Source organism: Rhinoderma darwinii, chromosome 13 (genome assembly GCF_050947455.1).
Source record: "Rhinoderma darwinii isolate aRhiDar2 chromosome 13, aRhiDar2.hap1, whole genome shotgun sequence".
NCBI classification, from domain to species: Eukaryota; Metazoa; Chordata; class Amphibia; order Anura; family Rhinodermatidae; genus Rhinoderma; species Rhinoderma darwinii.
The window spans coordinates 69,999,576-70,012,058 of record NC_134699.1 but is presented as its reverse complement, the minus strand read 5'-3'; the positions used below and the strand labels follow the sequence as shown (position 1 = coordinate 70,012,058).

General features: G+C 54.0%; 1 protein-coding gene across 2 annotated transcripts; it reads left to right on the top strand.

The window, feature by feature from the left end:
• The first annotated feature begins 2,342 nt into the window (after positions 1-2,342).
• On the top strand, positions 2,343-12,052 carry KPNA2 (karyopherin subunit alpha 2). 2 transcript variants are annotated; one of them, XM_075846190.1, is made up of 11 exons: positions 2,343-2,431; positions 5,133-5,243; positions 5,318-5,458; positions 8,747-8,835; positions 8,915-9,183; positions 9,294-9,388; positions 9,464-9,727; positions 10,365-10,598; positions 10,849-11,031; positions 11,119-11,268; positions 11,511-12,052. In XM_075846190.1, the coding sequence occupies exons 2-11, from the start codon at positions 5,172-5,174 to the stop codon at positions 11,601-11,603; spliced, it is 1,590 nt and encodes a 529-aa protein (XP_075702305.1). In that variant the 5' UTR covers positions 2,343-2,431; positions 5,133-5,171; the 3' UTR covers positions 11,604-12,052. The 2 variants fall into 2 exon arrangements, with proteins under 2 accessions (XP_075702305.1, XP_075702306.1); XM_075846191.1 differs by lacking the exon at positions 2,343-2,431 and adding an exon at positions 3,766-3,790.
• The last annotated feature ends 431 nt before the right edge of the window (positions 12,053-12,483 follow it).

Here is a 12,483-nt window from a genome sequence, read left to right as displayed (position 1 = left end):
CGATATAATACAGAGAATGTGCCTCATATGTGATATAACACGATATAATACAGAGAATGCTCCTCATATGTGATATAACACGATATAATACAGAGAATGCTCCTCATATGTGATATAACACGATATAATACAGAGAATGCTCCTCATATGTGATATAACACGATATAATACAGAGAATGCTCCTCATATGTGATATAACACGATATAATACAGAGAATGCTCCTCATATGTGATATATCACGATATAATACAGAGAATGCTCCTCATATGTGATATAACACGATATAATACAGAGAATGCTCCTCATATGTGATATAACACGATATAATATAGAGAATGCTCCTCATATGTGATATAACACGATATAATACAGAGAACGCTCCTCATATGTGATAAAACACGATATAATACAGAGAATGCTCCTCATATGTGATATAACACGATATAATACAGAGAATGCTCCTCATATGTGATATATCACGATATAATACAGAGAATGCTCCTCATATGTGATATAACACGATATAATACAGAGAATGCACCTCATATGTGATATAACACGATATAATACAGAGAATGCTCCTCATATGTGATATAACGCGATATAATACAGAGAATGCTCCTCATATGTGATATAACACGATATAATACAGAGAATGCTCCTCATATGTGATATAACACGATATAATACAGAGAACGCTCCTCATATGTGATATATCACGATATAATACAGAGAATGCTCCTCATATGTGATATATCACGATATAATACAGAGAATGCGTCTCATATGTGATATAACACGATATAATACAGAGAATGCTCCTCATATGTGATATAACACGATATAATACAGAGAATGCTCCTCATATGTGATATATCACGATATAATATAGAGAATGCTCCTCATATGTGATATAACACGATATAATACAGAGAATGCTCCTCATATGTGATATATCACGATATAATACAGAGAACGCTCCTCATATGTGATATAACACGATATAATACAGAGAATGCTCCTCATATGTGATATAACACGATATAATACAGAGAATGCTCCTCATATGTGATATATCACGATATAATACAGAGAATGCTCCTCATATGTGATATATCACGATATAATACAGAGAATGTGCCTCATATGTGATATAACACGATATAATACAGAGAACGCTCCTCATATGTGATATAACACGATATAATACAGAAAATGCTCCTCATATGTGATATATCACGATATAATACAGAGAATGTGCCTCATATGTGATATAACACGATATAATACAGAGAACGCTCCTCATATGTGATATAACACGATATAATACAGAGAATGCTCCTCATATGTGATATAACACGATATAATACAGAGAATGCTCCTCATATGTGATATATCACGATATAATACAGAGAATGCTCCTCATATGTGATATATCACGATATAATACAGAGAATGTGCCTCATATGTGATATAACACGATATAATACAGAGAACGCTCCTCATATGTGATATAACACGATATAATACAGAGAATGCTCCTCATATGTGATATATCACGATATAATACAGAGAATGCTCCTCATATGTGATATAACACGATATAATACAGAGAATGCTCCTCATATGTGATATAACACGATATAATACAGAGAATGCTCCTCATATGTGATATAACACGATATAATACAGAGAATGCTCCTCATATGTGATATATCGCGATATAATACAGAGAATGCGCCTCTGACAATCTGGTTGTATGACAATCAGACTGATAGATGGAGCTGGCAATCTGGTTGTATGACAATCAGACTGATACATGGAGCTGGCAATCTGGTTGTATGATAGTAACACTGATACATGAAGCTGACAATCTAGTTGTGTCATAACGATGCCGATACATGGAGCTGCCAATTTGGTTGTATGACGATCCAACTCTGAAACATGGAGCTGACCATCTGGTTGTATAACGATCAGACTCTTGATACATGGAGCTGACAATCTGGTTGTATGACAATCAGACTGATAGATGGAGCTTGGAATCTGGTTGTATGACGATCAGACCCTGATACATGGAGCTGACAATCTGGTTGTATGAAGATCATACTTTGGTACATGGAGCTGACAATCTGGTGGTATGCTGATTAGTCGCTGACGTGCTGAGTATATATAGGTATATATTCTGTAGCCCCCCTTGTGTTGGGTGGGGGGGCTGTCACTCGCCTCTTTGACTGACAGTTGCATTTCTTCGTGAACGGCAATTTCAGCCGGGACACACAGGGTTAATCTCGCGGGACTGGAGCCGGCTTCTTTTGAACGCACCAATAAGAGCGCTGCTGATCCACGAACTGACCAATCAACGCTCAGCTCCGCCGGACATTTAAACTCCGTCTGCCGGCCCCACGTTACAGTCCGGATTGGGGAAGAGAGGTGAGAGCACGTGTTCTGCTTGGCGGAGGGCAGAGGGCCCCCTGGCGTGTGTGCCGGTGGGGAGCGGGGCCCCTGGCGTGTGTGCCGGTGGGGAGCGGGGCCCCTGTCGTGTGTGCCGGAGGGGAGCGGGGCCCCTGGCGTGTGTGCCGGTGGGGAGCGGGTCTCTCCCCTCTCCTTGTAGTTTCTGGGGGGCTCCTGTGTACGGGACTATCTTTGGGGTGGGGAGCGGTGCCCCTGGCGTGTGTGCCGGTGGGGAGCGGGTCTCTCCCCTCTCCTTGTAGTTTCTGGGGGGCTCCTGTGTACGGGACTATCTTTGGGGTGGGGAGCGGTGCCCCTGGCGTGTGTGCCGGAGGGGAGCGGTGCCCCTGGCGTGTGTGCCGGTGGGGAGCGGGTCTCTCCCCTCTCCTTGTAGTTTCTGGGGGGCTCCTGTGTACGGGACTATCTTTGGGGTGGGGAGCGGTGCCCCTGGCGTGTGTGCCGGAGGGGAGCGGTGCCCCTGGCGTGTGTGCCGGTGGGGAGCGGGTCTCTCCCCTCTCCTTGTAGTTTCTGGGGGGCTCCTGTGTACGGGACTATCTTTGGGGTGGGGAGCGGTGCCCCTGGCGTGTGTGCCGGAGGGGAGCGGTGCCCCTGGCGTGTGTGCCGGTGGGGAGCGGGTCTCTCCCCTCTCCTTGTAGTTTCTGGGGGGCTCCTGTGTACGGGACTATCTTTGGGGTGGGGAGCGGTGCCCCTGGCGTGTGTGCCGGTGGGGAGCGGGGCCCCTGGCGTGTGTGCCGGAGGGGAGCGGGGCCCCTGGCGTGTGTGCCGGTGGGGAGCGGGTCTCTCCCCTCTCCTTCTAGTTTCTGGGGGGCTCCTGTGTACGGGACTATCTTTGGGGTGGGGAGCGGGCCCCCTGGCGTGTGTTCCGGAGGGGAGCGGGGCCCCTGGCGTGTGTGCCGGTGGGGAGCGGGTCTCTCCCCTCTCCTTGTAGTTTCTGGGGGGCTCCTGTGTACGGGACTATCTTTGGGGTGGGGAGCGGTGCCCCTGGCGTGTGTGCCGGAGGGGAGCGGTGCCCCTGGCGTGTGTGCCGGTGGGGAGCGGGTCTCTCCCCTCTCCTTGTAGTTTCTGGGGGGCTCCTGTGTACGGGACTATCTTTGGGGTGGGGAGCGGTGCCCCTGGCGTGTGTGCCGGAGGGGAGCGGTGCCCCTGGCGTGTGTGCCGGTGGGGAGCGGGTCTCTCCCCTCTCCTTGTAGTTTCTGGGGGGCTCCTGTGTACGGGACTATCTTTGGGGTGGGGAGCGGTGCCCCTGGCGTGTGTGCCGGTGGGGAGCGGGGCCCCTGGCGTGTGTGCCGGAGGGGAGCGGGGCCCCTGGCGTGTGTGCCGGTGGGGAGCGGGTCTCTCCCCTCTCCTTCTAGTTTCTGGGGGGCTCCTGTGTACGGGACTATCTTTGGGGTGGGGAGCGGGCCCCCTGGCGTGTGTTCCGGAGGGGAGCGGGGCCCCTGGCGTGTGTTCCGGTGGGGAGCGGGTCTCGGTGAGGGCCGTGTAGAGGTCTCTACCCCCTCCTTGTAGTTTCTGGGGGCTCCTGTATACGGGACTATCTTTGGGGTGGGGGCTCCTGTATACGGGACTATCTTTGGGGTGGGGGCTCCGCTGTACAATCTGCAGCTCTTTCCTCTGGGCGGTTATTCTGGGACTTGTGGTTCCCCCTCAGCTGCTTATAAACAGATTTCTGCTCCTGCTATTAACCCTTCAGCTCTCTGCTGACAGAACAGCAGATCTGGGGGTCTCATGTCAGTCTATTGCCCCTGTCTTAGGTTATGGGGGGCCTTGTGTGACTTGGTTGGAGGGTACCTCAGGTTTGTGTTGAGATGTTGGGGGGGGGGCAGGACTGGTTGAGGTGCAGGTCTGTCTGGAGATATTTTGTGGGGCCCCCTTGAGTTGAAGATCGGGTGGGCTCTGTTGCTCCCTTGGCGGTTCTGGGTATGATTGGGGGGGGGGGGGTGTTATTTCTTGGGGTCCCCTGTGACCCGTTTGGTTTGACAATTGGGTTTCCAGTCCTGGGGTCTTCACTGTGCATTGTGGGGGTGTCAGACCATCCGCCCCCCTCTCCTTCCATGGTGCTGTGTACCCTGCACGAGGCTGCTGATTGTTTTCCGGGTCGCTCTCCGCTGCTTTGTTATGGGGGAGGGGTCTGCAGGACGGGGTGACATCATTGTTTGGCCGGGGTGCTGCGTACTTCATCCACATACAACCCGGCTATTCACTACTAAGGCCAAGCTTCCACTCTCTAAATACATGTGTTCACTTCCTGCTTGCTGTCAGTGGATAGAAGTTTCTTATCAGCTCTCCTGACCTTGTCCTGCTCACACAGCTGGTTGCTTGTTACAATGTATCAGTCTAGACCTTTCTAAATAAGGATGAATCCTGCAGTGAATAGTTGGAGCAGATTGGTCTGATTGCTGTCGGTGAATGTGAACTTTCAGACGTAGAACTAGAGGTTAATAACCCGTCCCTGACCTTAGTCACAGCTGAGGGTTTGTTACAGTTGTATCCACTCTAGACCGCCCAGACTCCAGACTTATACATTGTAGCACCGCAGTGACATATTGGGTCTAAGTTTCTGGCTGTAAACAGGAATGTGTCTATTCACTGACAGCAAGTGGAGACTTTGATTGAGACCGATTAGAATGTAGCAGTTTTATTTAACCCTCGTCTCTCTGGACAGGTGGATATTTCTGGTTTCCCGTAATCTGACGCTGTGATCATGTCTAACAATGAGAACGCCGCCGCTGCCGCCCGCATCAACCGCTTCAAGAACAAGGGCAAGGACTCCACGGTGAGTGGCGCTGCCGGGGGAGGGGTGGAGGTCGGAGGTGCTCCGGGGTAGCCTGACTGTTCTCCTCTCTCCAGGAGATGAGACGGAGGAGGGTGGAGGTGAACGTGGAGCTCCGCAAGGCCAAGAAGGACGACCAGTTACTGAAGAGGAGGAACGTCAGCTCCTTCCCGGACGAGCCGCTGTCCCCGCTGCAGGAGAAGAACCAGAACGGGCAGGTGAGAGGTCACGGGGGAGGAGCGCGGCTGTCCAACTACAGGCCCGGGCGGTCATACACGAATACAACCTGGCATCTATCAGGGCAGAGCCGCTCCTTAGTGTGGAGCTATGATGGCCTCCGGGTGGCGCTGTACGCACGACGTTACGCTTCCTTACACCTCCGTACATGCGACAGTTAATGGGGCGGACTGTTCTGTAACTTCCTAATAGACGTCATCAACTCAACCTTTCTTAAAATCTCTGCTTGCTATTAATGAATGGAGATGTTTTTTATTTTTTTTAATCTGGCCTCAGTCCTACACGCACAGCTGTGGGGTTGTTTCAATGGATCGGTGTAAATAACAGCTTGGAGGAGTAACTTAGATCTTCAAGTTAGAGAGGGATTGAAGCTTTTAGTTAAGACGACTGGCCCTTTAATAGATGTTTCGGGGTCCTCCGTTTATTGCACATTGGGGTCAGAACTTTTCGGAGTTGAGGGACATGCTCGGTCTGCGCTGTGGTGGATATTTGGGGTGACCTGCCTGGGCCGTGCTCACTCTACGCTGTGGTGGATATTTGGTGACCTGCCTGGGCCGTGCTCGCTCTACGCTGTGGTGGGTATTTGGGGTGACCTGCCTGGGCTGTGCTCGGTCTGTGGTGGATATTTGGGGTGACCTGCCTGGGCCGTGCTCACTCTACGCTGTGGATATTTGGGGTGACCTGCCTGGGCTGTGCTCGCTCTGCGCTGTGGTGGGTATTTGGGGTGACCTGCCTGGGCTGTGCTCGGTCTGTGGTGGATATTTGGGGTGACCTGCCTGGGCCGTGCTCACTCTACGCTGTGGTGGATATTTGGGGTGACCTGCCTGGGCTGTGCTCGCTCTACGCTTTGGTGGGTATTTGGGGTGACCTGCCTGGGCCGTGCTCACTCTACGCTGTGGTGGGTATTTGGGGTGACCTGCCTGGGCCGTGCTCGCTCTGTGGTGGGTATTTGGGGTGACCTGCCTGGGCCGTGCTCGCTCTGCGCTGTGGTGGATATTTGGGGTGACCTGCCTGGGCCATGCTCGGTCTGCGCTGGGGTGGGTATTTGGGGTGACCTGCCTGGGCTGTGCTCTGTCTGTGGTGGATATTTGGGGTGACCTGCCTGGGCCGTGCTCGCTCTGCGCTGTGTTGGATATTTGGGGTGACCTGCCTGGGCCATGCTCGGTCTGCGCTGGGGTGGGTATTTGGGGTGACCTGCCTGGGCTGTGCTCTGTCTGTGGTGGATATTTGGGGTGACCTGCCTGGGCTGTGCTCGGTCTGTGGTGGATATTTGGGGTGACCTGCCTGGGCTGTGCTCGCTCTGCGCTGTGTTGGATATTTGGGGTGACCTGCCTGGGCCGTGCTCGCTCTGCGCTGTGGTGGGTATTTGGGGTGACCTGCCTGGGCCGTGCTCGCTCTGCGCTGTGGTGGATATTTGGGGTGACCTGCCTGGGCTGTGCTCGGTCTGTGGTGGATATTTGGGGTGACTTGCCTGGGCCGTGCTCGCTCTGCGCTGTGGATATTTGGGGTGACCTGCCTGGGCCGTGCTCGCTCTACGCTTTGGTGGGTATTTGGGGTGACCTGCCTGTGCTGTGCTCGCTCTACGCTGTGGTGGATATTTGGGGTGACCTGCCTGGGCTGTGCTCGGTCTGTGGTGGGTATTTGGGGTGACCTGCCTGGGCCGTGCTCGCTCTGCGCTGTGGTGGATATTTGGGGTGACCTGCCTGGGCTGTGCTCGGTCTGTGGTGGATATTTGGGGTGACCTGCCTGGGCCGTGCTCGCTCTGCGCTGTGGTGGATATTTGGGGTGACCTGCCTGGGCTGTGCTCGGTCTGTGGTGGATATTTGGGGTGACCTGCCTGGGCCGTGCTCGCTCTGCGCTGTGGTGGATATTTGGGGTGACCTGCCTGGGCCATGCTCGGTCTGCGCTGTGGTGGGTATTTGGGGTGACCTGCCTGGGCTGTGCTCGGTCTGTGGTGGATATTTGGGGTGACCTGCCTGGGCTGTGCTCGGTCTGTGGTGGATATTTGGGGTGACCTGCCTGGGCCGTGCTCGCTCTGCGCTGTGTTGGATATTTGGGGTGACCTGCCTGGGCCGTGCTCGCTCTGCGCTGTGGTGGATATTTGGGGTGACCTGCCTGGGCCGTGCTCGCTCTGCGCTGGGGTGGGTATTTGGGGTGACCTGCCTGGGCCGTGCTCAGTCTGGTGGATATTTGGGGTGACCTGCCTGGGCTGTGCTCGCTCTGCGCTGTGGTGGGTATTTGGGGTGACCTGCCTGGGCCGTGCTCGCTCTGCGCTGTGGTGGATATTTGGGGTGACCTGCCTGGGCTGTGCTCGGTCTGTGGTGGATATTTGGGGTGACTTGCCTGGGCCGTGCTCGCTCTGCGCTGTGGATATTTGGGGTGACCTGCCTGGGCCGTGCTCGCTCTACGCTGTGGTGGATATTTGGGGTGACCTGCCTGTGCCGTGCTCGCTCTACGCTGTGGTGGGTATTTGGGGTGACCTGCCTGGGCCGTGCTCGCTCTACGCTTTGGTGGGTATTTGGGGTGACCTGCCTGTGCTGTGCTCGCTCTACGCTGTGGTGGATATTTGGGGTGACCTGCCTGGGCTGTGCTCGGTCTGTGGTGGGTATTTGGGGTGACCTGCCTGGGCCGTGCTCGCTCTGCGCTGTGGTGGATATTTGGGGTGACCTGCCTGGGCTGTGCTCGGTCTGTGGTGGATATTTGGGGTGACCTGCCTGGGCCGTGCTCGCTCTGCGCTGTGGTGGATATTTGGGGTGACCTGCCTGGGCCATGCTCGGTCTGCGCTGGGGTGGGTATTTGGGGTGACCTGCCTGGGCTGTGCTCGGTCTGTGGTGGATATTTGGGGTGACCTGCCTGGGCTGTGCTCGGTCTGTGGTGGATATTTGGGGTGACCTGCCTGGGCCGTGCTCGCTCTGCGCTGTGTTGGATATTTGGGGTGACCTGCCTGGGCCGTGCTCGCTCTGCGCTGTGGTGGATATTTGGGGTGACCTGCCTGGGCCGTGCTCGCTCTGCGCTGGGGTGGGTATTTGGGGTGACCTGCCTGGGCCGTGCTCAGTCTGGTGGATATTTGGGGTGACCTGCCTGGGCTGTGCTCGCTCTGCGCTGTGGTGGGTATTTGGGGTGACCTGCCTGGGCCGTACTCGCTCTGCGGTGGGTATTTGGGGTGACCTGCCTGGGCAGTGCTCAGTCTGGTGGATATTTGGGATGACCTGCCTGGGCTGTGCCCGGTCTGCGGTGGATATTTGGGGTAACCCGGTTTCTTCTTCTAGACCTCATCTCAGTGGAGTGTGGAGGAGATTGTCCGTGGCATGTCCGGTCCTGGCATCGAGCTCCAGCTGCAGGCTACACAAGCCGCTAGGTGAGTCCTGAGACGGGCGCTGCCCCTTTAATGCCGGTTTCTCGTCATGTCGGAGATGTGACTGTTCTCTGGTTTGCAGGAAGCTTCTGTCCAGGGAGCGGGAGCCGCCCATTGACCGCATCATCCAGGCCGGCCTCATCCCGCAGCTGGTAACCTTCCTGGGCCTCACTGACTGCAGCCCCATCCAGTTTGAGGCCTCGTGGGCGCTGACAAACATCGCGTCGGGCAACTCCGACCAGACAAAAGCCGTAGTGGACGGCGGCGCGGTACCGGCCTTCATCGCCCTGCTGGCTTCTCCTCATCCTCACATCAGTGAGCAGGCCGTATGGGCTCTGGGGAACATCGCAGGTGAGGTAACTCTACGTGTGGATCGTGGGGTGTCCTGTTACCTGCAGCGCCCCCGCAGGTGAGATGAAGCATTACACCGCCCGCCTAACGTTCGCTGCTTCCTCCCTCAGGTGATGGTTCAGCCTACAGAGACCTGGTTATTAAACATGGTGCCGTGGAGCCTCTGCTGGCGCTGCTCGCAGTGCCCGACCTGTCCGCTCTGCCGGTAAGTCTCATCTCTGTTTTGCGCTGCAGTCCTGCAGGGACCTGTCACTATATAACTCCTTACCTCCTCTTACAGACTGGCTACCTGCGTAACCTCACCTGGACCCTGTCCAACCTGTGCCGCAACAAGAACCCCGCTCCACCCCTGGACGCCGTGCAGCAGATTCTGCCCACGCTGCTCCGGCTGCTGCACCATGACGACCGCGAAGTCCTCGCCGACACCTGCTGGGCCATCTCCTACCTGACCGATGGTGCCAATGACCGTATCGACGTGGTGGTGCACACGGGGCTGGTCCCCAGGGTGGTGCAGCTGCTGGGGTGCAAGGAGCTGACTATCATAGTGAGTGCCAGAAATGAGGGGGGTGGTGGTCGGAGGATCAGTCATCTCCCCTGCCATTCTGGAGCATCTATTATAACTTGTGGTGGTCCTCTGTTCCTCCTAGAAATGTAAGAGTCCACTATCTGGGTGTCCTAATGCTTGATACAGAGCACTGATTGGACAGTTTAGTGACACACCCATTGACAAGAGGAATGTTAACACCAGTTGTTTGTTCATTTCTAGGAGGAATAACTGAGTAACACAATGTAGTTCTTAGAAAAGATACTCCAGATTTGTCAATTAGCTTTTTTTACCATTAAATGTCAGGAGAGGGGACAAATCTTACGGGGGAGGGGTCCGACCGCTGGGACCCCCTATTGATGTTGCAGCCAATCCTGCATTCTTTAAACCTTAGTGGCAGCTGTACCATTATTAAAGGGGTATCCCAGACCAAGGTCATCTGCAGTGGGGAATAGAAAGGGGGTTCACTACATATCCATGTGCTGACCCTCTCAATTGAGCATGCCCACTACAACTCCATTCAGTCTGTCAGTGGGTGCTGCGTTCAGTGCGGCTGTTAGACTACAACTCCCAGCATGCAGCATTATATTGACTTGAGGATGAACTGCCCCTTTAATGACTTAATCTTTCCCCCCAGACTCCATGTCTTAGGACAATCGGGAACATTGTGACTGGCACGGACGAGCAGACCCAGGTGGTCCTCGAGGCCGGGGCGCTGTCCGTTTTCCCTGAGCTCCTCATCCATCCCAAGAACAACATCCAGAAAGAATCTGCTTGGACCCTGTCCAATATCACCGCTGGGCGCCAGGACCAGATCCAGGAGGTGGTGAACCATGGGCTGGTCCCGTACCTCGTGGACATCCTTAGGAAGGTGGGTCAGGCCGAGTGTTACGTAAACGGCCGTCCACATAACTGTCCACGTCCGGACTCGATGGGGCGCCGTCTTGTGTGGAAGGACTCTTCCAGTGTCGCTGCATTGTTAACCTTCCACCACCATGAGACGCTTGCTTGATTTCCACACTGGAATCTGTATGCAGTGAGCTCCCCCTAGTGGCAGCTGAAGGGAGAGAATTGTCGTAAGTATTGCATAAGTAATCACACCCTGGCTCCTTCTGCTGCAGGGCGACTACAAGACCCAGAAGGAAGCGGTCTGGGCCGTCACCAACTACACCAGCGGCGGCACGATCGATCAGATCATCTACCTGGTGCAGTCCGGAGTGATCGAGCCGCTGTGTAACCTTCTGTCCGCCAAGGACAGTAAGACGGTGCTGGTCATCCTGGACGCCTTGAGCAATATCTTTGCGGTGAGTACGCTGTCCCCTCCCCCCCGTCGGTTACGCATGGCTCCCGTGGTCTGGTCATTAACGCTTCTCGTCACGCTTATCCTACAGGCTGCAGAGAAGCTGGTGGAGACGGAGAAGCTCTGCCTGATGGTGGAGGAGTGCGGGGGTCTGGACCGGATCGAGGCGCTTCAGTCACATGAGAACGAGCAGGTGTACAAGGCGTCCGCTGCCCTCATCGAGAAATACTTTGCCACGGAGGTGAGCGTTTCTTAAAGGGGACCTGCGCCTTATAATATCTGCACCCGGGACGACTTGGTCCTAGTCCAGAACGTGATCCATCACGTCAGAATGGGGTGTGATATCACAAAATGTCGGGAGAATGGGGTCACAATCTGGTTCTCTGTTCCCATGGGGGTTGGGCACCCTCTAGGGTGAGGGTTCTTGGATTTCCCAGTATGCTGTGCTCCAGCCATCTCAGTTAACCCTTTGTTTCCTTGCAGGAGGATGAGGAGGAATCTCTGGCCCCGGAAGCCACATCTGAGAGCTACAACTTCCAGCTCCCCGGCGGCACGCACACCACCTTCGACTTCTGAGCACTTCACCCCCTCGTCTCGTGGTTTTTTTATGTGACTCGGCACTTTCTTGGGCCCCTGTGACTCTGTACATACTGGGAATCTCCTGCGTCTCTATGTAAATAGTTTTATGTCTGTCCACCGCTCCTGTATATCTGGACCCCTCACCCACCTTTGTATCTCTTCCTCTTGCTGACCCCTCCCCACACTACTACCACCACAGTTTATTTGGTTCCATAGAGAATATTTTCTGTTCCAGCCTCTTATGCTGCCGGTTATTGCCCTGAAATTGGGCACTTGGTTTCCATTAACCCTCGAAGGGTCTTCCTTCTGGGAGGAGTGAGGTTAATGGGCGGTCCTAGTAAATGGGATCCTGACCCTGGAGGCGGAGCTCTTCAGGGTCGCTAATTATTATAAAATGTGATGTTAGTCCGCCAATAAAAGTGATTGATTAAAGGTTTTGGTACAAAGATTGTGTCTGATTCATGTTACCTGGAGGTCTGCAGATCATTATACCCTGACCTCTGCAGAACATTGCTCAGGATATGTACAGTGACTCCACCAGCAGAATAGTGAGTGCAGCTCTGGAGTATAATACAGGATATAACTCAGGATCAGTACAGGATAAGTAATGTATGTACACAGTGACTCCACCAGCAGAATAGTGAGTGCAGCTCTGGAGTATAATACATGATATAACTCAGGATCAGTACAGGATAAGTAATGTATATACACAGTGACTCCACCAGCAGAATAGTGAGTGCAGCTCTGGAGTATAATACAGGATATAACTCAGGATCACTGCAGGATAAGTAATGTAATGTATGTACACAGTGACTCCACCAGCAGAATAGTGAGTGCAGCTCTGGAGTGTAATACAGGATATAACTCAGGATCACTG